The sequence below is a fragment of the Chiloscyllium plagiosum genome, unplaced genomic scaffold (genome assembly GCF_037043375.1).
Source record: "Chiloscyllium plagiosum isolate Xiang-an unplaced genomic scaffold, Cpla_swu_hap1 HiC_scaffold_8, whole genome shotgun sequence".
Classification (NCBI taxonomy): domain Eukaryota; kingdom Metazoa; phylum Chordata; class Chondrichthyes; order Orectolobiformes; family Hemiscylliidae; genus Chiloscyllium; species Chiloscyllium plagiosum.
In genome coordinates, this window is record NW_028270146.1 from 7,989,323 (window position 1) to 8,014,189 (window position 24,867).

Genomic DNA, 24,867 nt, shown 5'->3' on the forward strand with positions numbered 1-24,867 from the left:
CCTTCTCATTAGGTAGATTCCCCATTTCCAGCATTAGCCGATTGCTACCCACAGAAACTGCTGGCCTTACCTGGCTAACATCTGACCTCAAACCCTTGAGATGCCACCCAAATGCAACTCTTAAATATGTTGGACTCTGACATAGCCTGGCAAGCCACTCAGTTCAAGGGCAATCATGAAAGGGCAACAAATGCTGGTCTTGCCCGTGATGCCCACATCACACGAAAAAAATAAAGAAAAGAATATCTTCAGAATATCATTTGAAGATAAGACATGATATTGTGTGCAGTTTTGATCATCACACTACCAGAAGGATGCAGAAACTTTAGAGACAGAGTACAGAGAAGGTTCACCAGGATGTTGCCTAGTCTCGAGGGCATTAGTTTTGGGGAAGGTTACAAAGCCTAGGATTGTTTTCACTGGAAAGATAGCAGCTGAGAGGAGACATGGGAGGCCTACACGATTATATGGGGCATAGACAAGGTGGATAGTCAGAGGCTTTTCCCCAGGGTTGACGTTTCAATTACAAGGGGGCACAGGTTCATGGTGAGGGGAGGGGGAAAGTTTAAGGGAGATGTGCGAGGGAAGTATTTCACTCAGAGCGCGCTAGGAGCCTGGAGCGCGCTGCCAGAAGATGGAAGCATGCAGTTTAGGAGGGATCTGGATGGTTACATGAATAGGGAGGGAATAGAGGGATATGAGCTGAAAATGTGTTGCTGGAAAAGCGCAGCAGGTCAGGCAGCATCCAAGGAGCAGGAGAATCGACGTTTCGGGCATGAGCCCTTCTTCAGGAATGGAGGGATATGGACTGAATAAGGGCAGATTTGTTTCTTAGTTTAATTAGGGCGTGATGATGGGAACAAGTTTGGAGGGCTGAAGGGTCTGTTCCTGTCCTGTACCTCTCTTTGTTCTTTCGTTTATTTGACACAAAGATTGCAAAGAGCCTGATTCAGGTCCTAGGTGAAAATCAGCAGCTATAGAATGGAGTTTTTGGTGAGGACTAAGGTTAATGGCTTTGATCTACCCAATGTTTAATTGAACGCAGTTTCTACTTATTTCTGATTGTTGGGCAAATTAATCCAATAGCTTAGAGACAGTACAGCAGGAAGAGGGAGGGCTGAGATAGAACATATCGCGGTTGTGCGAATGGAAATTTTACTATTGCAAACTGAAATTGACCTATTCAATCTACAAAACTGAAAATGTGCTGCTGGAAAAGCGCAGCAGGTCAGGCAGCATCCAAGGAGCAGGAGAATTGACGTTTCGGGCATGAGCCCTTCTTCAGGAATGAGGAAAGTGTACCAAGCAGGCTAAGATAAAAGGTAGGGAGGTGGGACTTGGGGGAGGGGCATTGGAAATGCGATAGGTGGAAGGAGGTTAAGATGAGGGTGATAGGCCGGAGTGGGGGTGGGGGCAGAGAGGTCGGGAAGAAGATTGCAGGATAGGAAGGTGGTGCTGAGTTCGAGGGTTGGGACTGAGACAAGGTGGGGGGAGGGGAAATGAGGAAACTGGAGAAATCTGAATTCATTCTTTGTGGTTGGAGGGTTCCTAGGCGGAAGATGAGGCGCTCTTCCTCCAGCCGACGTGTTGCTATGGTCTGGCGATGGAGGAGTCCAAGGACCTGCATGTCCTTGGTGGAGTGGGAGGCGGAGCAGGAAAACAAAAGCTGTGCATCTAGAGGTGTCCTAGAGCTTGCTGTGTGCAAATCAATGCATGACAAGAGAGACCAATGGAGGCCACACTGTGGAGAGGCTTTTAGAGAGCTGGGTCAAACCTCCCCTACAAATATTTAGAGAATAGCAATGCCAAGCACAGCCTAGAGTCATTTAATATATATATATATATATAAACCCAATAAAACTTTAACATAGAAAATTAATAAGACTTGGTACAACTCCACTGGTGCTTGAAGGAGTTGCATCATAATGATTTTGGATGAACAATTCACTTCAGCATGGAGAAAAACAGTATATGGTGAGGTTGTGTTGTAGTGACTGAACTAATGGAATTCCAGGCTAACATTCTGGCAACATGGGTTCAAATCAGATGGTGACATTTGAACTCAATATAAATTTGGATTAAAAACTAGCCTACTGGTGCCATTTAATCATCGTGGTTCAAATTGGAATGCATTACCTGGAAAGATGGTGGAGTCGAGAGTGTGGTGCTGGAAAAACACAGCAGGTCAGGCAGCATCTGAGGAGCAGGAGAATTGCCATTTCATCGACTCTCCTGTTCCTCGGATGCTGCCTGACCTGCTGTGTTTTTCCAGCACCACATTCTCGAGTCTGATCTTCAACATCTCAGTCCTCACTTTCTACCGGAAATATGGTGGAGGCAGTTTCAATTGGACATTCAAGGTGGGCATGGGATGGTTATTTGGATAGAAGTCGTATGCAAGAATATGGAGAAAAGGCAGGAGATTGGCACAAGGGGATAGTGTGGAGGGGACGACTTAGTGGTATAATTGCTGGACTGTTAATCCAGAGACCCAGGTAATGTTCTGGGGGCCTGGGTTTGAATCCCACCCCAGCAGATGGTGGAATTTGATTAGATTAGATTCCCTATAGAATGCAAATAGGCCCTTCAGCCCAACAAGTCCACACCAACCCAACCAAGAGTAACCTACCCCTGACTAATGCACCTACGGGCAATTTAGCATGGCCAATTCACCTGACCTGCACATCTTTGGACTGTGGGAGGAAACCGGAGCACCCGGAGGAAACCCACGCAGACACAGGGAGAATGTGCAAACTCCACACAGAGAGTCGCCTGCGGCTGGAATCGAACCCGGGTCCCTGGTGCTGTGAGGCAGCAGTGCTAACCACTGTGCCACTGTGCCGCCCCTTTGAATTAAAAAAGTCTGAAATTGATACTCTAATGATGACTGTGAAACACTTGCCAGATTGTTGGCTCACTGTTCCCTTTAGGGAAGGAGACTGCCATCTTTACCTGGTCAGGCCTACATGTGACTCCAGACCAACAGCAATGTGGGTGACTCTTAACTGCCCTCTGGGTATTTAGGGATAGGCAATAAATGATGGCCTGGCCAGTGATGTCCTTGTACCGTGAATGAATATTTAACAAATGGTACTGACATGATAGGCTGAATTACCTTCTTCTGCAAACTGTGAAAACCCCATCTGGTTCACCAATGTCCTCAAGGGAAAGAAATGCACTCTTCTTGCCCGGTGAGGTCTACCCATAACTCTTAAATGCTGTCTTAACAATTAGGGACAATATGCCAAATGGACTGCAGCAGTTCAAGAAAGCAGCCACTGCCTTCTCACGAGTAATTAGGGGATGGGCAATAAATGCTGGCTCTGTCAGCTACGGCCATATCCTTTGAACAACTTCTTAAAAATAATCGCTAATTTCATTGAAGAGGGAGATTGTGATGTGATTATCAATATCAGGAATATATCATGGCATTAAAAAATAATTTGTTAAGGGGATGTGGATGCTGCTGGCTGGGCCAGCGTTTATTGCTTATCCCTGATTACCTGTGAGGTGATGGTGGTGAACTGCCTCCTTGAATTGCTGCAATGATGTTACAGAGGGAGTTTCTGGGAGTTTTACCCAACCATTCCAAAATCTGAAGTCACATGCCACCAGATTATAGTCCAACAGGTTTATTTGGATGCATCACCTGATTCACACAACCACCTGATGAAGGAGCAGTGCTCTGAAAGCTAGTGTTTCCAAATAAACCTGTTGGATCATAACCTGGTGCAGTCATTTTTAACTTTATAACCTGGTGCAGTGTCATTTTTAACTTTATAACCTGGTGCAGTGTCATTTTTAACTTTATAACCTGGCGCAGTGTCATTTTTAACTTTATAACCTGGCGCAGTGTCATTTTTAACTTTATAACCTGGTGCAGTGTCATTTTTAAGTCTGAGTCCTGTTTGCAAACTTTAAAAGCTGCTGGAAGCAGAGGGCTCCAATCAGAGACTCCCCCCAAACAGCACCCATTGCTTCTGCCTTTGAACACATCCCAGACAGGCTCACACTGCAGACGTGCGCACGCGCAGGACACCGGCTTCTGATTGGTGGAGAGGTGCGGTCCGAGGGCGCTGATTGGCTGACCTGGTCGGAGGAGCGCCTCTCCCATTGGCCGGCCTCGAGCCGGTCACCGATTGGCAGCAGGGGGTGGGCTGGTGGCGCGGACTCAGATCGCCCCCTCCCGGACACCCCCCTCAGAGACCCCCCTCCCGGACACCCCCCTCAGAGACCCCCCTCCCGGACACCCCCCTCAGAGACCCCCCTCCCCCAGACACACTCCCTCAGAGACCCCCAGACACACTCCCTCAGAGACCCCCCTCCCGGACACCCCCCTCAGAGACCCCCCTCCCCCAGACACACTCCCTCAGAGACCCCCAGACACACTCCCTCAGAGACCCCCCTCCCGGACACCCCCCTCAGAGACCCCCCTCCCCCAGACACACTCCCTCAGAGACCCCCAGACACACTCCCTCAGAGATCCCCCTCCCGGACACCCCCCTCAGAGACCCCCAGACACACTCCCTCAGAGATCCCCCTCCCGGACACCCCCCTCAGAGACCCCCAGACACACTCCCTCAGAGACCCCCCCTCCCGGACACCCCCCTCAGAGACCCCCCTCAGAGACCCCCAGACACACTCCCTCAGAGACCCCCCGACACACTCCCTCAGAGACCCCCCTCAGAGACCCCCAGACACACTCCCTCAGAGACCCCCCCTCCCGGACACACTCCCTCAGAGACCCCCTCCCCCAGACACACCCTCCCCCAGACACACCCCCTCAGAGACCCCCTCCCCCAGACACACTCCCTCAGTACCCCCCCCAGACACACTCCCTCAGAGACCCCCCAGACACACCCCATCAGAGACCCCCCCCCCAGTGATCCCTTCAGAGACCCCCATCTCTCATTGTCCACCCGGACCCCCTGCCTCAGGGACACCCTCCCCCCCACACCACCCTCAGAGACCCCCAGACACACTCCCTCAGAGACCCCCAGACACCCCCATCTCCCATTGCCCACCCGGACCCTTCACAGATACCCCCCACCGTGTGAGAGATTCCCCTCCAATCCCTTCTTTAAACCCACTTTAATTCCCCCTCAATCCCTTCTTTAAACCCACTTTAATTCCCCCCTCAATCCCTTCTTTAAACCCACTTTAATTCCCCCTCAATCCCCTCTTTAAACCCACTTTAATCCCCCCCTCAATCCCCTCTTTAAACCCACTTTAATTCCCCCCTCAATCCCTTCTTTAACCCCACTTTGATGCCCTCCTCAATCCCTTCTTTAAACCCACTTTAATTCCCCCTCAATCCCCTCTTTAAACCCACTTTAATTCCCCCCTCAATCCCCTCTTTAAACCCACTTTAATTCCCCCCTCAATCCCTTCTTTAACCCCACTTTGATGCCCTCCTCAATCCCTTCTTTAAACCCACTTTAATTCCCCCTCAATCCCCTCTTTAAACCCACTTTAATTCCCCCCTCAATCCCTTCTTTAACCCCACTTTGATGCCCTCCTCAATCCCTTCTTTAAACCCACTTTAATTCCCCCAATCCCTTCTTTAACCCCACTTTGATGCCCTCCTCAATCCCTTCTTTAAACCCACTTTAATTCCCCCTCAATCCCCTCTTTAAACCCACTTTAATTCCCCCTCAATCCCCTCTTTAAACCCACTTTAATTCCCCCCTCAATCCCTTCTTTAACCCCACTTTGATGCCCTCCTCAATCCCTTCTTTAAACCCACTTTAATTCCCCCTTAATCCCTTCTTTAAACCCCCTTTAATTCCCCCCGATCCCCCTTTAATTCCCCCAATCCCTTCTTTAACCCCACTTTGATGCCCTCCTCAATCCCTTCTTTAAACCCACTTTAATTCCCCCTCAATCCCCACTTTAGACCCACTTTAATTCCCCCTCAATCCCCTCTTTAAACCCCCTTTAACCCCCCCCATCCCTTCTTTAACCCCACTTTAATTCCCTAAAAGCTGCTGCCTCGCCCCCTCAGTCAAAGACTCCAATGATATTTCCCTCAGTCAGTGCAACAAGAGCTGTGCCCTCTCCCAGGAGCTGAGAGAGAGAGAGAGAGAGGGAGAGACTCAGTCAGTCCTATTGCTTGTGATATTCTGCTCCCACCCATATCCCACCCCTTTCTCAGACACAGCCAGCACTTACACCAAGACAGCCCTACACACATAACACACTCATTTTGCCTTTTACTATATCAAAAGAAAACCCATTGTAGGTAAGGGGAAAAGGCAGGAAAAATAGACCACACAAATGTAACCTTAGTCCTTTGGAGTCGTTGCATTGCAAAAGGAAGGAAAAGAACAGCTAGTGTGAATCCTACAGTTGCTGGTGGAAGATTTATTGAAAAGGCTAGCAACGAGAAGAGCGAAGGCATGCTGGATTTTAAAGGGATCTATCACCTTATGGTTGTAGGTGCGGTGCTGTCAACTTTCTGCATTCAGGTATGCAATAAAATAATCCACATTAGGCATTGCATTTCTGATTTATATTTTCGTTTTCTCTCTCTCTCTCCGGGGTGTGCATCACTGTCTTTCCTCAATGTGTTGCTTTTCTTCTCTTTGCATTTGGGTTATATTCTGTTTGTGTGTCCCTTCTCTTTATTTGCAGGCGTCTTTTGCAACGGGCTATTTCCAGGTCAGGTTTGACTCGGTGCAGAACGTTAACGGCGAGTTGGAGAACGGGGACTGTTGTGATGGATCTCGGAATCCTCTGGATCGAAAATGCACTCGGGACGAGTGTGATACCTATTTTAGACTCTGCCTGAAGGAGTACCAAGCCCGCATTACCACCACAGGAGCCTGCACTTTCGGCAGTGGATCAACCCCTGTCCTGGGCAAAAACACCTTCTCCCTCCCGGATAAAAACACAGCAGGGAGCATTGTTATCCCCTTCCTATTTGCCTGGCCGGTAAGTGACTTTGTTCCACTCCAGCCGACCTTCTCACTTCTCTCCACAATCCTGACCAGGCGATTTCTGTTTTTCTCTAAGTGACTTTTAAACGTTGCATTTGCTGAGAGAGATCCATTTCACGAATTGCTGATGGGGGTGGGGGAAAGAATTTAAACTGACCCCTCCAGAAATAAAACGTACTCATTGGGGTGAATAATCCCCCTCTTATATTCCTTAAAAACAGGGAACTCCTTTCTCAATCCCACCAAAATAAAAGACATTCAAAGCACTATTCCAAACAATTACCCTCCAACACAGCTGTCTCTCTGTCTCTCTCTCTCTGTCTGTGTCTCTCTGTCTGTGTCTCTCTCTCTCTCTCTCTCTCTGTCCGTCTGTCTCTCTCTCTCTCTGTCTGGCTTTAGCTGAATTGCATGTTATTGATCCTAAAAAAACCTTCCAGTAACCTTGCACTGCGGGGGGAGAGGAGCAGGGAATGCGGAATTAGCTCCCTCCCACCCAACGGGGATTTTAAAATTAAAAGCTTACCCCCCCCCCTGGTGAATCACCAGGCTGACATTCTGCCCCTTTTTATTATAACTGGCTGTGTTTGATTTTCTCCCCCCCCCCCCATGTGTTTCAGATTTTGTTTATAAATATCTAATGTTCCTGTGTGATGTAAAGCCGGTCATCTTGCTACTTGTTGTTTGTTTTATTTTGGAAACTTCCCCCCCCCCGCGCCATCTTGCCATGGTCAGAGCCCCGAAAGGGGTCGCGATGATGGGTGACGGGGCAAAGGTTCCTGGCAAAGACGCCCAAACTGCAGTTGCCTGGCGCCTTTATCAGGTGTTTCACAAAAACCCGCCCTAAGGTTCACAGCAACTGGCTCGTGGAGCGTGTCCAGGCACTGATTTCACTCACTTCTCCCCCCACCCCCACCCCCATTAAAGCATTAACACCCCCCATCTAGTCCCTAACAGAACATTAACCCCCTCCCCAATCTATTCCTAACAGAGAACACTAGACAATAGGTGCAGGAGTAGGCCATTCTGCCCTTCGAGCCTGCACCACCATTCAATATGATCATGGCTGATCATCCTCAATCAGTATCCTGTTCCTGCCTTATCTCCATAACCCTTGATTCCACTATCCTTGAGAGCGCTATCCAACTCTTTCTTAAATGAATCCAGAGACTGGGCCTCCACTGCCCTCTGGGGCAGAGCATTCCACACACCTGCCACTCTCTGGGTGAAGAAGTTTCTTCTCATCTCTGTCCTAAATGGTCCTAAATTAACCCCCTCCCCAATCTAGTCCCTAACGGAGAACATTAACCCCCCTCCCCAATCTAGTCGCTAACAGAGAACATTAATCCCTCCCCTCCACAATCTCGTCCCTAACAGAGAACACTGTCCATGGGAAGTGTCTTGCTGCCACAGGGTTTATTGGGGGGTTGGCGTTGGGGATTGGGACAGGCTGGTGGGAAGGTTACATTTGTGTTTGTGGGGTGGAAGTCAGTTACTTAGAGAGGGAGTCCGTGTTATTTCAGCAGACCCAGACTTTGAGGAATATTGCAGGGACGGGGACGTGGAGGGACAGTGTCCAAATCTTGGCGAGGTGTGTGGGTGGGTGGGGAAGTGATGGTTATTGTGGGGGGTGGGCCAGTCCCCGGATGTGGGAGCTGATGTTTGTGGGGAGTGGGACATCACTATTGATGATTTGGGTTGGGGGTCAATCCTGGATTTTTGGGGGGAGTGGGTGCAGATGGGATTTTGGGGTGGGGGGGGGATGGTGTACTGACAGAACTCAGGATAGTGCATCGAGATGCGTGTGAGTGGGGTGGGGGGGTAAGTGAGTGGGGTGGGGGGGTAAGTGAGTGGGGTGGGGGGGTAAGTGAGTGGGGTGGGGGGGTAAGTGAGTGAATGGGGTGGGGGTAAGTGAGTGAGTGGGGTGGGGGGAGTGAGTGAGTGGGGTGGGGGGAGTGAGTGAGTGGGGTGGGGGGAGTGAGTGAGTGGGGTGGGGGGAGTGAGTGAGTGGGGTGGGGGGAGTGAGTGAGTGGGGTGGGGGGAGTGAGTGAGTGGGGTGAGGGGAGTGAGTGAGTGGGGTGAGGGGAGTGAGTGAGTGGGGTGGGGGGAGTGAGTGAGTGGGGTGGGGGGAGTGAGTGAGTGGGGTGGGGGGAGTGAGTGAGTGGGGTGGGGGGAGTGAGTGAGTGGGGTGGGGGGAGTGAGTGAGTGGGGTGGGGGGAGTGAGTGAGTGGGGTGGGGGGAGTGAGTGAGTGGGGTGGGGGGAGTGAGTGAGTGGGGTGGGGGGAGTGAGTGAGTGGAGTGGGGGGAGTGAGTGAGTGGAGTGGGGGGAGTGAGTGAGTGGAGTGGAGAGTGCGTGAGTGAGTGGGTGGGTGGGGAGTGCGTGAGTGAGTGGGTGGGGATTGCGTGAGTGAGTGGGTGGGGATTGCGTGAGTGAGTGGGGTGGGGAGTGCGTGGGTGAGCGGGGTGGGGAGTGCGTAAGTAAGTGAGGGGTGAGTGAGTGGAGTGGGGGGAGTGAGTGAGTGGAGTGGGGGGAGTGAGTGAGTGGAGTGGGGGGAGTGAGTGAGTGGAGTGGGGGGAGTGAGTGAGTGAGTGGAGTGGGGGGAGTGAGTGAGTGGAGTGGAGAGTGCGTGAGTGAGTGGGTGGGTGGGGAGTGCGTGAGTGAGTGGGTGGGGATTGCGTGAGTGAGTGGGTGGGGAGTGCGTGAGTGAGTAGGGGGGAGTGAGTGAATGGGTGGGGAGTTAGTGAGTGAGTGGGGTGGGGAGTGCGTGAGTGAGCGGGGTGGGGAGTGCGTAAGTAAGTGAGGGGTGAGTGAGTGGAGTGGGGGGAGTGAGTGAGTGGAGTGGGGGGAGTGAGTGAGTGGAGTGGGGGGAGTGAGTGAGTGGAGTGGAGAGTGCGTGAGTGAGTGGGTGGGTGAGGAGTGCGTGAGTGAGTGGGTGGGGATTGCGTGAGTGAGTGGGTGGGGATTGCGTGAGTGAGTGGGGTGGGGAGTGCGTGCGTGAGTGGGGTGGGGAGTGCGTGCGTGAGTGGGGTGGGGAGTGCGTGCGTGAGTGGGGTGGGGAGTGCGTGCGTGAGTGGGGTGGGGAGTGCGTGCGTGAGTGGGGTGGGGAGTGAGTGAATGGGTGGGGAGTGCGTAAGTAAGTGGGGGGTGAGTGAGTCGGGTGGGGAGTGAGTGAGTGGGGGGAGTGCATAAATGAGTGGGGTGTGGGAGGTGAGTGAGTGGGGTGGGGGGAGTGCATGGGTGGGGTGGGGAGTGCGTGAGGGAGTGGGGTGGGGAGTGCGTGAGGGAGTGGGGTGGGGCGTGCGTGAGGGAATGGGGTGGGGCGTGCGTGAGGGAATGGGGTGGGGCGTGCGTGAGGGAGTGGGGTGGGGAGAGTGCGTCAGCGAGTGGGGTGGGTAGTGAGTGAGTGGAATGGGGAGCGAGTGGGGTGGGGAGGGAGTGAGTGAGGGGGTGGGAGTGCATGAGTGAGGGGTGGGGAGTGCGTGAGTGAGTGGGGGTGGGAGTGCGTGAGTGAGTTGGGTGGAGATTGTGAGAGTGAGTGGGGTGGGGAGTGTGTGAGTGTGGGGAGTGCATAAATGAGTGTGGTGGGGGGAGTGCGTGAGTGAGTGGGGTGGGGGTTGTGAGTGAGTGGAGGGTAGTGCGTGAGTGAGTGGGGTGGGGAGTGCGTGAGTGAGTGGGGGGAGGGAGTGGAGTGGGGGGAGTGAGTGGGGTGGGGAGTGCGTGAGTGGGGAGAGTGCGTGAGTGAGTGGGGGGAGGGAGTGGGGTGGGGAGTGGGGGGAGTGAGTGGGGGGAGTGAGTGGGGGGAGTGAGTGGGGTGGGGAGTGGGGTGGGGAGTGAGTGAGTGGGGTGGGGAGTGGGGTGGGGAGTGAGTGAGTGGGGTGGGGAGTGGGGTGGGGAGTGAGTGAGTGGGGAGAGTGCGTGAGTGGGGTGGGCAGTGAGTGAGTGGGGAGAGTGCGTGAGTGAGTGGGGTGGGGAGTGCGTGAGTGAGTGGGGGGGGGGAGTGGGGGGAGTGAGTGGGGTGGGGAGTGGGGTGGGGAGTGAGTGAGTGGGGAGAGTGCGTGAGTGAGTGGGGTGGGGAGTGCGTGAGTGAGTGGGGGGAGGGAGTGGGGTGGGGAGTGGGGGGGAGTGAGTGGGGTGGGGAGTGGGGTGGGGAGTGAGTGAGTGGGGTGGGGAGTGAGTGAGTGGGGGTGGGAACGCGTGAGTGAGTGGGGGTGGGGAGAGTGGGGGGAGTGAGTGAGTGGGGTGGGGGGAGTGAGTGAGTGGGGTGGGGGGAGTGAGTGAGTGGGGTGGGGGGAGTGAGTGAGTGGGGTGGGGGGAGTGAGTGAGTGGGGTGGGGAGTGAGTGAGTGGGGGGGAGTGCATAATTGGGGGAGTGCGTGAGTGAGTGGGGTGGGGTGTGTGTGATTGAGTGGGGTGGGGAGTGCATGAGTGAGTGGGGTGAGTGAGTGAGGGGGTGGGAGTGCGTGAGTGAGTGGAGGGTAGTGAGTGAGTGGGGGTGGGAGTGCGTGAGTGAGTGGGGGTGGGCAGTGCATGAGTGAGTGGGGGGAGTGGGTGAGTTGGGAGAGTGAGTGGGGTGGGGAGTGAGTGAGTTGGGGGGAGTGCATAAATGAGTGGGGTGGGGGATGTGCGTGAGTGAGTGGGGTGGGGGGAGTGCATGGGTGGGGGGGAGTGTGTGAGTGAGTGGGGTGGGGAGTGCGTGACTGTGTGGGGGTGGGGAGTGAGTGAGTGGAGGGTAGTGCGTGAGTGAGTGGTGTTGGGAGTGAGTGAGTGGGGTGGGGAGTGAGTGGGTGGGGTGGGGAGTGCGTGAGTGGGTGGGGTGGGGAGTGCGTGAGTGAGTGGGGTGGGGAGTGAGCGAGTGAGTGGGGGTAGTGAGTGAGCGAGTGAGTGGGGGTAGTGAGTGTGCGGGGGGGCAGTGCGTGAGTGAGTGGGGTGGGGAGTGGGCGAGTGAGTGGGGGTAGTGAGTGAGCGGGGGGGCAGTGCGTGAGTGAGTGGGGGGAGCGAGTGAGTGAGTGGGGTGGGGAGTGAGTGAGTGGGGTGGGGAGTGAGTGAGTGGGGTGGGGAGTGAGTGAGTGGGGTGGGGAGCGAGTGAGTAAGTGGGGTGGGGAGCGAGTGAGTGAGTGGGGTGGGGAGCGCGTGAGTGAGTGGGGTGGGGAGCGCGTGAGTGAGTGGGGTGGGGAGCGCGTGAGTGAGTGGGGTGGGGAGCGCGTGAGTGAGTGAGTGGCTGGGGAGTGCCTGAGTGAGTGGGGTGGGGAGCGCGTGATTGAGTGGGTGAGGAGTGCCTGAGTGAGAGGGTGGAGAGCGTGTGAGTGAATGAGTGGGTGGGGAGTGCCTGAGTGAGTGGGGTGGAGAGCGTGTGAGTGAGTGAGTGGGTGGGGAGTGCCTGAGTGAGTGGGGTGGGGAGCGCGTGAGTGAGTGGGGTGGGGAGCGCGTGAGTGGGTGAGGAGTGCCTGAGTGAGAGGGTGGAGAGCGTGTGAGTGAGTGAGTGGGTGGGGAGTGCCTGAGTGAGTGAGTGGGTGGGGAGTGCCTGAGTGAGAGGGTGGAGAGCGTGTGAGTGAGTGAGTGGGTGGGGAGTGCCTGAGTGAGTGAGTGGGTGGGGAGTGCCTGAGTGAGTGGGTGGAGAGCACGTGAGTGAGTGAGTGGGTGGGGAGTGCCTGAGTGAGTGGGTGGAGAGCACGTGAGTGAGTGAGTGGGTAGGGAGTGCCTGAGTGAGTGGGGTGGGGAGCGCCTGAGTGAGTGGGTGGGGAGCGCGTGAGTGAGTGAGTGGGTGGGGAGTGCGTGAGTGATTGGGGTGGGGAGCGAGTAAGTGGGGTGGGAGTGCCTGAGTGGGGTGGGGAGCGCCTGAGTGAGTGGGGTGGGGAGCGCGTGAGTGAGTAGGGTGGGATGGGGACCGCGTGAGTGAGTGGGTGGGGACCGCGTGAGTGAGTGAGTGGGGTGGGGACCGCGTGAGTGAGTGAGTAGGGTGGGGTGCGCGTGAGTGAGTAGGGTGGGGAGCGCGTGAGTGAGTGAGTGGGATGGGGAGCGCGTGAGTGAGTGAGTAGGGTGGGGAGCGCGTGAGTGAGTAGGGTGGGGAGCGCATGAGTGAGTGGGGTGGGGAGCGCGTGAGTGAGTGGGGTGGGGAGCGCGTGAGTGAGTGAGTGGGTGGGGAGCGCGTGAGTGAGTGGGTGGGGAGCGCGTGAGTGAGTGGCTGGGGAGCGCGTGAGTGAGTGGGTGGGGAGCGCGTGAGTGAGTGGGTGGGGAGCGCGTGAGTGAGTGGGTTGGGGAGCGCGTGAGTGAGTGGGTTGGGGAGCGCATGAGTGAGAAGGGTGGGGAGCGCGTGAGTGAGTCGGTGGGGAGCGAGTGAGTGAGTGGGTGGGGAGCACGTGAGTGGGGTGGGGAGCGAGTGAGGGAGTGGGGTGGGGAGCGCGTGAGTGAGTGGGGTGGGGAGCGCGTGAGTGAGTGGGGTGGGGAGCGCGTGAGTGAGTGGGGTGGGGAGCGCGTGAGTGAGTGGGGTGGGGAGCGAGTGAGGGAGTGGGTGGGGAGCGCGTGAGTGAGTGGGGTGGGGAGCGCGTGAGTGAGTGGGGTGGGGAGCGAGTGAGGGAGTGGGTGGGGAGCGCGTGAGTGAGTGGGTGGAGAGCGCGTGAGTGAGTGGAGTGGGGAGCGAGTGAGTGAGTGGGGTGGGGAGCGAGTGAGTGAGTGGGGTGGGGAGCGAGTGAGTGAGTGGAGTGGGGAGCGAGTGAGTGAGTGGGGTGGGGAGCGAGTGAGTGGGGTGGGGAGCGAGTGAGGGAGTGGGTGTGGAGCGCGTGAGTGAGTGGAGTGGGGAGCGCGTGAGTGAGTGGGTGGGGAGCGCGTGAGTGAGTGGGTGGGGAGCGCGTGAGTGAGTGGGGTGGGGAGCGCGTGAGTGAGTGAGTGGGTGGGGAGCGCGTGAGTGAGTGGGGTGGGGAGCGCGTGAGTGAGTGAGTGGGGAGCGAGTGAGTGAGTGGGGTGGGGAGCGAGTGAGTGAGTGGAGTGGGGAGCGAGTGAGTGAGTGGGGTGGGGAGCGAGTGAGTGGGGTGGGGAGCGAGTGAGGGAGTGGGTGTGGAGCGCGTGAGTGAGTGGAGTGGGGAGCGCGTGAGTGAGTGGGTGGGGAGCGCGTGAGTGAGTGGGTGGGGAGCGCGTGAGTGAGTGAGTGGGTGGGGAGTGCGTGCGTGAGTGGGGTGGGGAGCGAGTGATGAAGTGGGTGGGGAGCGCGTGAGTGAGTGGGGTGGGGAGCGAGTGAGTGGGTGGGTGGGGAGCGCGTGAGTGAGTGGGGTGGGGAGCGAGTGAGTGGGTGGGTGGGGAGCGCGTGAGTGAGTGGGTGGGGAGCGCGTGAGTGAGTGGGTGGGGAGCGCGTGAGTGAGTGGGTGGGGAGCGCGTGAGTGAGTGGGTGGGGAGCGCGTGAGTGAGAATGTGGGCGGGGCGAGTGAGAGAGAGAGAGAGTGGGCGGGGCGAGTGTGTGAGAGAGAGAGTGGGCGGGGCGAGTGTGTGAGAGAGTGGGCGGGGCGAGTGTGTGAGAGAGAGAGTGGGCGGGGCGAGTGCGTGTGAGAGAGAGTGGGCGGGGCGAGTGTGTGAGAGAGTGGGCGGGGCGAGTGCGTGTGTGAGAGAGTGGGCGGGGCGAGTGCGTTTGAGAGAGTGGGCGGGGCGAGTGCGTGTGAGAGAGTGGGCGGGGCGAGTGTGTGAGAGAGTGGGCGGGGCGAGTGTGTGAGAGAGAGAGTGGGCGGGGCGAGTGCGTGTGTGAGAGAGTGGGCGGGGCGAGTGCGTGTGAGAGAGTGGGCGGGGCGAGTGCGTGTGAGAGAGTGGGCGGGGCGAGTGCGTGTGAGAGAGTGGGCGGGGCGAGTGCGTGTGAGAGAGAGTGGGCGGGTCTAGTGCGTGAGAGAGAGAGGGCGAGTGCGTGTGAGAGAGAGTGGGCGGGGCGAGTGCGTGTGAGAGAGAGTGGGCGGGGCGAGTGCGTGTGAGAGAGAGTGGGCGGGGCGAGTGCGTGTGTGAGAGAGTGGGCGGGGCGAGTGCGTGTGAGAGAGGGTGGGCGGGGCGAGAGCGTGTCAGAGAGAGTGGGCGGGGCGAGTGAGAGAGAGAGAGAGTGGTCGGGGCGAGTGCGTGTGAGAGAGAGTGGGCGGGGCGAGTGAGTGAGAGAGAGAGTGGGCGGGGCGAGTGCGTGTGAGAGAGAGTGGGCGGGGCGAGTGCGTGTGAGAGAGAGTGGGCGGGGCGAGTGCGTGTGAGAGAGTGGGCGGGACGAGTGCGTCTGTGAGAGAGAGTGGGCGGGGCTAGTGCGTGAGAGAGAGTGGGCGGGGCGAGTGCGTGTGAGTGGGCGGGGCGAGTGCGTGTGAGAGAGAGTGGGCGGGGCGAGTGCGTGTGAGAGAGAGTGGGCGGGGCGAGTGCGTGTGAGAGAGAGTGGGCGGGGCGAGTGCATGTGAGAGAGAGTGGGCGGGGCGAGTGCGTGTGAGAGAGAGTGGGCGGGGCGAGTGCGTGTGAGAGAGAGTGGGCGGGGCGAGTCCGTGTGAGAGAGTGGGCGGGGCGAGTGCGTGTGTGAGAGAGTGGGCGGGGCGAGTGCGTGTGTGAGAGAGTGGGCGGGGCGAGTGCATGTGAGAGAGTGGGCGGGGCGAGTGCGTGTGAGAGAGTGGGCGGGGCGAGTGCGTGTGAGAGAGAGTGGGCGGGTCTAGTGCGTGAGAGAGAGTGGGCGGGGCGAGTGCGTGTGTGAGAGAGAGTGGGCGGGGCGAGTGCGTGTGAGAGAGAGTGGGCGGGGCGAGTGCGTGTGAGAGAGAGTGGGCGGGGCGAGTGCGTGTGAGAGAGAGTGGGCGGGGCGAGTGCGTGTGAGAGAGAGTGGGCGGGGCGAGTGCGTGTGAGAGAGAGTGGGCGGGGCGAGTGCGTGTGAGAGAGAGTGGGCGGGGCGAGTGCGTGTGAGAGAGAGTGGGCGGGGCGAGTGTGTGTGTGAGAGAGTGGGCGGGGCGAGTGCGTGTGAGAGAGAGTGGGCGGGGCGAGTGCGTGTGAGAGAGAGTGGGCGGGGCGAGTGCGTGTGAGAGAGAGTGGGCGGGGCGAGTGCGTGTGAGAGAGAGTGGGCGGGGCGAGTGCGTGTGAGAGAGAGTGGGCGGGGCGAGTGCGTGTGAGAGAGAGTGGGCGGGGCGAGTGTGTGAGAGAGTGGGCGGGGCGAGTGTGTGAGAGAGTGGGCGGGGCGAGTGTGTGAGAGAGTGGGCGGGGCGAGTGTGTGAGAGAGAGAGTGGGCGGGGCGAGTGCGTGTGAGAGAGTGGGCGGGGCGAGTGCGTGTGTGAGAGAGTGGGCGGGGCGAGTGCGTGTGTGAGAGAGTGGGCGGGGCGAGTGCGTGAGACAGAGTGGGCGGGGCGAGTGCGTGTGAGAGTGGGCGGGGCGAGTGCGTGTGTGAGAGAGTGGGCGGGGCGAGTGCGTGTGTGAGAGAGTGGGCGGGGCGAGTGCGTGTGAGAGAGAGTGGGCGGGGCGAGTGCGTGTGAGAGAGTGGGCGGGGCGAGTGCGTGTGAGAGAGAGTGGGCGGGGCGAGTGTGTGTGAAAGAGTGGGCGGGGCGAGTGCGTGTGTGAGAGAGTGGGCGGGGCGAGTGCGTGTGAGAGAGAGTGGGCGGGGCGAGTGCGTGAGAGAGAGTGGGCGGGGCGAGTGCGTGTGAGAGAGAGTGGGCGGGACGAGTGCGTGTGAGAGAGTGGGCGGGACGAGTGCGTGTGTGAGAGAGTGTGGGCGGGGCTAGTGCGTGAGAGAGAGAGTGGGCGGGGCGAGTGCGTGTGAGAGAGAGTGGGCGGGGCGAGTGCGTGTGAGAGTGTGTGTGGGGCGAGTGCGTGTGAGTGGGCGGGGCGAGTGCGTGTGAGTGGGCGGGGCGAGTGCGTGTGAGAGAGTGTGGGCGGGGCGAGTGCGTGTGAGAGAGTGTGGGCGGGGCGAGTGCGTGTGAGAGAGTGTGGGCGGGGCGAGTCCGTGTGAGAGAGTGGGCGGGGCGAGAGCGTGTCAGAGAGAGTGGGCGGGGCGAGAGCGTGTCAGAGAGAGTGGGCGGGGCGAGTGAGAGAGAGAGAGAGTGGTCGGGGCGAGTGCGTGTGAGAGAGAGTGGGCGGGGCGAGTGCGTGTGAGAGAGAGTGGGCGGGGCGAGTGAGTGAGAGAGAGAGTGGGCGGGGCGAGTGCGTGAGAGAGAGAGTGGGCGGGGCGAGTGCGTGAGAGAGAGAGTGGGCGGGGCGAGTGAGTGAGAGAGAGAGTGGGCGGGGCTAGTGAGTGAGAGAGAGAGTGGGCGGGGCGAGTGCGTGTGTGAGAGAGTGGGCGGGGCGAGTGCGTGTGTGAGAGAGTGGGCGGGGCGAGTGCGTGAGACAGAGTGGGCGGGGCAAGTGCGTGTGAGTGGGTGGGGCGAGTGAGTGTGAGAGAGAGTGGGCGGGGCGAGTGCGTGTGAGAGAGTGGGCGGGACGAGTGCGTGTGTGAGAGAGAGTGGGCGGGGCTAGTGCGTGAGAGAGAGAGTGGGCGGGGCTAGTGCGTGAGAGAGAGAGTGGGCGGGGCGAGTGCGTGTGAGAGGGCGGGGCGAGTGCGTGTGAGAGAGAGTGGGCGGGGCGAGTGCGTGTGAGAGAGAGTGGGCGGGGCGAGTGCGTGTGAGAGAGAGTGGGCGGGGCGAGTGCGTGTGAGAGAGTGGGCGGGGCGAGAGCGTGTCAGAGAGAGTGGGCGGGGCGAGTGCGTGTGAGAGAGAGTGGGCGGGGCGAGTGCGTGAGAGAGTGTGGGCGGGGCGAGTGCGTGTGAGAGAGAGAGTGGGCGGGGCGAGTGCGTGTGAGAGAGAGAGTGGGCGGGGCGAGTGAGAGAGAGAGTGGGCGGGGCGAGAGCGTGTCAGAGAGAGTGGGCGGGGCGAGAGCGTGTCAGAGAGAGTGGGCGGGGCGAGTGAGAGAGAGAGAGTGGGCGGGGCGAGTGCGTCTGTGAGAGAGTGGGCGGGGCGAGTGCGTGTGAGAGAGAGTGGGCGGGGCGAGTGCGTGTGAGAGAGAGTGGGCGGGGCGAGTGCGTGTGAGAGAGAGTGGGCGGGGCGAGTGCGTGTGTGAGAGAGAGTGGGCGGGGCGAGTGCGTGTGAGAGAGAGTGGGCGGGTCTAGTGCGTGAGAGAGAGAGGGCGAGTGCGTGTGAGAGAGAGTGGGCGGGGCGAGTGCGTGTGAGAGAGAGTGGGCGGGGCGAGTGCGTGTGAGAGAGAGTGGGCGGGGCGAGTGCGTGTGAGAGAGAGTGGGCGGGGCGAGTGAGTGAGAGAGAGAGTGGGCGGGGCGAGTGCGTGAGAGAGAGAGTGGGCGGGGCGAGTGCGTGTGAGAGAGAGTGGGCGGGGCGAGTGAGTGAGAGAGAGAGTGGGCGGGGCGAGTGAGTGAGAGAGAGAGGGCGAGTGCGTGTGAGAGAGAGTGGGCGGGTCTAGTGCGTGAGAGAGAGTGGGCGGGGCGAGTGCGTGTGAGAGAGAGTGGGCGGGGCGAGTGCGTGTGAGAGAGAGTGGGCGGGGCGAGTGCCTGTGAGAGAGAGTGGGCGGGGCGAGTGCCTGTGAGAGAGAGTGGGCGGGGCGAGTGCGTCTGTGAGAGAGTGGGCGGGGCGAGTGTGTGAGAGAGTGGGCGGGGCGAGTGTGTGAGAGAGTGAGTGGGCGGGGCGAGTGCGTGTGAGAGAGAGTGGGCGGGGCGAGTGCGTGTGTGAGAGTGGGCGGGGCGAGTGCGTGTGTGAGAGAGTGGGCGGGGCGAGTGTGTGAGAGAGTGGGCGGGGCGAGTGCGTGTGAGAGAGTGAGTGGGCGGGGCGAGTGCGTGTGAGAGAGAGTGGGCGGGGCGAGTGCGTGTGAGAGAGAGTGGGCGGGGCGAGTGCGTGTGTGAGAGAGTGGGCGGGGCGAGTGTGTGAGAGAGTGGGCGGGGCGAGTGTGTGAGAGAGAGTGGGCGGGGCGAGTGCGTGTGAGAGAGAGTGGGCGGGGCGAGTGCGTGTGTGAGAGAGTGGGCGGGGCGAGTGCGTGTGAGAGAGAGTGGGCGGGGCGAGTGCGTGTGAGAGAGAGTGGGCGGGGCGAGTGCGTGTGAGAGAGATTGGGCGGGGCGAGTGCGTGTGAGAGAGAGTGGGCGGGGCGAGTGCGTGTGTGAGAGAGTGGGCGGGGCGAGTGCGTGTGAGAGAGTGGGCGGGGCGAGTGCGTGTGAGAGAGTGGGCGGGGCGAGTGCGTGAGAGAGAGAGTGGGCGGGTCTAGTGCGTGAGAGAGAGAGTGGGCGGGGCAAGTGCGTGTGAGAGAGAGTGGGCGGGGCGAGTGCGTGTGAGAGAGAGTGGGCGGGGCGAGTGCGTGTGAGAGAGAGTGGGCGGGGCGAGTGAGTGAGAGAGAGTGGGCGGGGCGAGTGCGTGTGTGAGAGAGTGGGCGGGGCGAGTGCGTGAGAGTGAGTGGGCGGGGCGAGTGCGTGAGAGAGAGTGGGCGGGGCGAGTGCGTGTGAGAGAGAGTGGGCGGGGCGAGTGCGTGTGAGAGAGAGTGGGCGGGGCGAGTGCGTGTGTGAGAGAGTGGGCGGGGCGAGTGCGTGTGAGAGAGAGTGGGCGGGGCGAGTGCGTGTGAGAGAGAGTGGGCGGGGCGAGTGCGTGTGAGAGAGAGTGGGCGGGGCGAGTGCGTGTGTGAGAGAGTGGGCGGGGCGAGTGCGTGTGTGAGAGAGTGGGCGGGGCGAGTGTGTGAGAGAGTGGGCGGGGCGAGTGCGTGTGTGAGAGAGTGGGCGGGGCGAGTGCGTGTGTGAGAGAGTGGGCGGGGCGAGTGCGTGAGACAGAGTGGGCGGGGCGAGTGCGTGTGAGTGGGCGGGGCGAGTGCGTGTGAGAGTGGGCGGGGCGAGTGCGTGTGTGAGAGAGTGGGCGGGGCGAGTGCGTGTGTGAGAGAGTGGGCGGGGCGAGTGTGAGAGAGAGTGGGCGGGGCGAGTGAGAGAGAGAGAGAGTGGGCGGGGCGAGTGCGTGTGAGAGAGAGTGGGCGGGGCGAGTGCGTGTGTGAGAGAGAGTGGGCGTGGCGAGTGCGTGTGTGAGAGAGAGTGGGCGGGGCGAGTGCGTGTGAGAGAGAGTGGGCGGGGCGAGTGAGAGAGAGAAAGAGAGTGGGCGGGGCGAGTGCGTGTGAGAGAGAGTGGGCGGGGCGAGTGCGTGTGAGAGAGAGTGGGCGGGGCGAGTGCGTGTGAGAGAGAGTGGGCGGGGCGAGTGCGTGTGAGAGAGAGTGGGCGGGGCGAGTGCGTGTGAGAGAGAGTGGGCGGGGCGAGTGCGTGTGTGAGAGAGAGTGGGCGGGGCGAGTGCGTGTGTGAGAGAGAGTGGGCGGGGCGAGTGCGTGTGTGAGAGAGAGTGGGCGGGGCGAGTGCGTGTGAGAGAGAGTGGGCGGGGCGAGTGCGTGTGTGAGAGAGAGTGGGCGGGGCGAGTGCGTGTGAGAGAGAGTGGGCGGGGCGAGTGCGTGTGAGAGAGAGTGGGCGGGGCGAGTGAGTGTGTGAGAGAGAGTGGGCGGGGCGAGTGCGTGTGTGAGAGAGAGTGGGCGGGGCGAGTGCGTGTGAGAGAGAGTGGGCGGGGCGAGTGCGTGAGAGAGAGAGTGGGCGGGGCGAGTGCGTGTGTGAGAGAGAGTGGGCGGGGCGAGTGCGTGTGTGAGAGAGAGTGGGCGGGGCGAGTGAGTGTGTGAGAGAGAGTGGGCGGGGCGAGTGAGTGTGAGAGAGAGTGGGCGGGGCGAGTGAGTGTGAGAGAGAGTGGGCGGGGCGAGTGCGTGTGTGAGAGAGAGTGGGCGGGGCGAGTGCGTGTGTGAGAGAGTGGGCGGGGCGAGTGCGTGTGTGAGAGAGAGTGGGCGGGGCGAGTGCGTGTGTGAGAGAGAGTGGGCGGGGCGAGTGCGTGTGTGAGAGAGAGTGGGCGGGGCGAGTGCGTGTGTGAGAGAGAGTGGGCGGGGCGAGTGCGTGTGTGAGAGAGAGTGGGCGGGGCGAGTGCGTGTGTGAGAGAGAGTGGGCGGGGCGAGTGCGTGTGTGAGAGAGAGTGGGCGGGGCGAGTGCGTGTGAGAGAGAGTGGGCGGGGCGAGTGCGTGTGAGAGAGAGTGGGCGGGGCGAGTGCGTGTGAGAGAGAGTGGGCGGGGCGAGTGCGTGTGAGAGAGAGTGGGCGGGGCGAGTGCGTGAGAGAGAGAGTGGGCGGGGCGAGTGCGTGAGAGAGAGAGTGGGCGGGGCGAGTGCATGTGAGAGAGAGTGGGCGGGGCGAGTGCGTGTGAGAGAGAGTGGGCGGGGCGAGTGCGTGTGAGAGAGAGTGGGCGGGGCGAGTGCGTGTGAGAGAGAGTGGGCGGGGCGAGTGCGTGTGAGAGAGAGTGGGCGGGGCGAGTGCGTGTGAGAGAGTGGGTGGGGCGAGTCCGTGAGACAGTGGGCGGGGCTAGTCCGTGTGAGAGACAGTGGGCGGGGCTAGTCCGTGTGAGAGAGTGGGCGGGGCTAGTGCGTGTGAGAGAGAGTGGGCGGGGCGAGTGCGTGTGAGAGAGAGTGGGCGGGGCGAGTGCGTGTGAGAGAGGGCGGGGCGAGTGCGTGAGAGAGTGGGCGGGGCGAGTGAGAGAGAGAGGGCGGGGCGAGTGCGTGTGAGAGAGAGTGGGCGGGGCGAGTGAGAGAGAGAGAGAGTGGGCGGGGCGAGTGCGTGTGAGAGAGAGTGGGCGGGGCGAGTGCGTGTGAGAGAGAGTGGGCGGGGCGAGTGCGTGTGAGAGAGAGTGGGCGGGGCGAGTGCGAGAGAGAGTGGGCGGGGCGAGTGAGAGAGAGAGTGTGGGCGGGGCGAGTCCGTGTGAGAGAGAGTGGGCGGGGCGAGTCCGTGTGAGAGAGAGTGGGCGGGGCGAGTGTGTCTGTGAGAGAGTGGGCGGGGCGAGTGCGTGTGAGAGAGAGTGGGCGGGGCGAGTGCGTGTGAGAGAGAGTGGGCGGGGCGAGTGAGTGAGAGAGAGAGTGGGCGGGGCGAGTGAGTGAGAGAGAGAGTGGGCGGGGCGAGTGAGTGAGAGAGAGAGTGGGCGGGGCGAGTGTGTCTGTGAGGGAGTGGGCGGGGCGAGTGTGTGTGAGAGAGAGTGGGCGGGGCGAGTGAGAGTGGGCGGGGCGAGTGAGAGAGAGAGAGAGTGGGCGGGGCGAGTGCGTGTGAGAGAGAGTGGGCGGGGCGAGTGCGTGTGAGAGAGAGTGGGCGGGGCGAGTGAGTGAGAGAGAGAGTGGGCGGGGCGAGTGAGTGAGAGAGAGAGTGGGCGGGGCGAGTGTGTCTGTGAGGGAGTGGGCGGGGCGAGTGTGTGTGAGAGAGAGTGGGCGGGGCGAGTGAGAGTGGGCGGGGCGAGTGAGAGAGAGAGAGAGTGGGCGGGGCGAGTGCGTGTGAGAGAGAGTGGGCGGGGCGAGTGCGTGTGAGAGAGAGTGGGCGGGGCGAGTGCGTGTGAGAGAGAGTGGGCGGGGCGAGTGCGAGAGAGAGTGGGCGGGGCGAGTCCGTGTGAGAGAGAGTGGGCGGGGCGAGTGAGAGAGAGAGAGTGGGCGGGGCGAGTGCGTGTGAGAGAGAGTGGGCGGGGCGAGTCCGTGTGAGAGAGAGTGGGCGGGGCGAGCGCGTGTGTGAGAGAGTGGGCGGGGCGAGTGCGTGTGAGAGAGTGGGCGGGGCGAGTGCGTGTGAGAGAGAGTGGGCGGGGCGAGTGCGTGTGAGAGAGAGTGGGCGGGGCGAGTGCGTGTGAGAGAGAGTGGGCGGGGCGAGTGCGTGAGAGAGAGAGTGGGCGGGGCGAGTGCGTGTGTGAGAGAGTGGGCGGGGCGAGTGCGTGAGTGAGAGAGTGGGCGGGGCGAGTGCGTGAGAGAGTGGGCGGGACAAGTGCGTGTGAGAGAGTGGGCGGGGCGAGTGGGCGGGGCGAGTGCGTGTGAGAGAGTGGGCGGGGCGAGTGGGCGGGGCGAGTGCGTGTGAGAGAGAGTGGGCGGGGCGAGTGCGTGTGAGAGAGAGTGGGCGGGGCGAGTGCGTGTGTGAGAGAGTGGGCGGGGCGAGTGCGTGTGTGAGAGAGTGGGCGGGGCGAGTGCATGTGAGAGAGAGTGGGCGGGGCGAGTGCGTGTGTGAGAGAGTGGGCGGGGCGAGTGCGTGTGTGAGAGAGTGGGCGGGGCGAGTGCGTGAGAGAGTGGGCGGGGCTAGTGCATTGTGAGAGAGAGTGGGCGGGGCTAGTGCATTGTGAGAGGGTGGGCGGGGCGAGTGCGTGAGAGGGTGGGCGGGGCGAGTGCGTGTGAGAGTGTGGGCGGGGCGAGTGCGTGTGAGAGAGTGGGCGGGGCGAGTGCGTGTGAGGGAGTGGGCGGGGCGAGTGCGTGTGAGAGAGTGGGCGGGGCGAGTGCGTGTGAGGGAGTGGGCGGGGCGAGTGCGTGTGAGAGAGAGTGGGCGGGGCGAGTGCGTGTGTGAGAGAGTGGGCGGGGCGAGTGCGTGTGTGAGAGAGTGGGCGGGGCGAGTGCATGTGAGAGAGAGTGGGCGGGGCGAGTGCGTGTGTGAGAGAGTGGGCGGGGCGAGTGCGTGTGTGAGAGAGTGGGCGGGGCGAGTGCGTGAGTGAGAGAGTGGGCGGGGCGAGTGCGTGAGAGAGTGGGCGGGGCGAGTGCGTGTGTGAGAGAGTGGGCGGGGCGAGTGGGCGGGGCGAGTGCGTGTGAGAGAGAGTGGGCGGGGCGAGTGGGCGGGGCGAGTGCGTGTGAGAGAGAGTGGGCGGGGCGAGTGCGTGTGAGAGAGAGTGGGCGGGGCGAGTGCGTGTGTGAGAGAGTGGGCGGGGCGAGTGCGTGTGTGAGAGAGTGGGCGGGGCGAGTGCATGTGAGAGAGAGTGGGCGGGGCGAGTGCGTGTGTGAGAGAGTGGGCGGGGCGAGTGCGTGTGTGAGAGAGTGGGCGGGGCGAGTGCGTGAGAGAGTGGGCGGGGCTAGTGCATTGTGAGAGAGAGTGGGCGGGGCTAGTGCATTGTGAGAGGGTGGGCGGGGCGAGTGCGTGAGAGGGTGGGCGGGGCGAGTGCGTGTGAGAGAGTGGGCGGGGCGAGTGCGTGTGAGAGAGTGGGCGGGGCGAGTGCGTGTGAGAGAGTGGGCGGGGCGAGTGCGTGTGAGGGAGTGGGCGGGGCGAGTGCGTGTGAGGGAGTGGGCGGGGCGAGTGCGTGTGTGAGAGTGGGCGGGGCGACTGCGTGAGAGAGTGAGCGGGGCGAGTGAGTGTGTGAGAGAGTGGGCGGGGCGAGTGTGTGAGAGAGAGAGTGGGCGGGGCGAGTGCGTGTGAGAGAGAGTGGGCGGGGCGAGTGAGAGAGAGGGCGGGGCGAGTGCGTGTGAGAGAGAGTGGGCGGGGCGAGTGCGTGTGAGAGAGAGTGGGCGGGGCGAGTGAGTGTGAGAGAGAGTGGGCGGGGCGAGTGCGTGTGAGAGAGAGTGGGCGGGGCGAGTGAGTGTGAGAGTGGGCGGGGCGAGTGTGTGAGAGAGAGAGTGGGCGGGGCGAGTGCGTGTGAGAGAGAGTGGGCGGGGCGAGTGAGAGAGAGGGCGGGGCGAGTGCGTGTGAGAGAGAGTGGGCGGGGCGAGTGCGTGTGAGAGAGAGTGGGCGGGGCGAGTGAGTGTGAGAGAGAGTGGGCGGGGCGAGTGCGTGTGAGAGAGTGGGCGGGGCGAGTGAGTGTGAGAGTGGGCGGGGCGAGTGAGTGTGAGAGAGAGTGGGCGGGGCGAGTGCGTGAGAGAGAGTGGGCGGGGCGAGTGCGTGAGAGAGAGTGGGCGGGGCGAGTGCGTGAGAGAGAGTGGGCGGGGCGAGTGCGTGTGAGTGTGTGTGTGGGGCGAGTGCGTGTGAGTGGGCGGGGCGAGTGCGTGAGAGAGAGAGTGGGCGGGGCAAGTGAGTGAGAGAGAGAGTGGGCGGGGCGAGTGTGTCTGTGAGAGAGTGGGCGGGGCGAGTGCGTGTGAGAGAGAGTGGGCGGGGCGAGTGCGTGTGAGAGAGAGTGGGCGGGGCGAGTGAGTGAGAGAGAGAGTGGGCGGGGCGAGTGAGTGAGAGAGAGAGTGGGCGGGGCGAGTGAGTGAGAGAGAGAGTGGGCGGGGCGAGTGTGTCTG

At 61.1% G+C, this 24,867-nt stretch overlaps 1 protein-coding gene across 2 annotated transcripts in view; it reads left to right on the forward strand.

The window, feature by feature from the left end:
- Positions 1–6,007: 6,007 nt before the first annotated feature.
- Positions 6,008–24,867, forward strand: part of jag2b (jagged canonical Notch ligand 2b) — a 256,596-nt gene continuing 237,736 nt past the window's right edge. The window contains exons 1-2 of one of the 2 annotated variants that reach the window (XM_087989575.1): positions 6,008–6,467; positions 6,634–6,933. In XM_087989575.1, coding sequence (XP_087845701.1) covers positions 6,399–6,467; positions 6,634–6,933 — 369 coding nt within the window. In that variant the 5' untranslated portion in view covers positions 6,008–6,398. The remainder of the gene's footprint in view (positions 6,468–6,633; positions 6,934–24,867) is intronic. The other variant, XM_087989576.1, reaches the window with a different exon arrangement.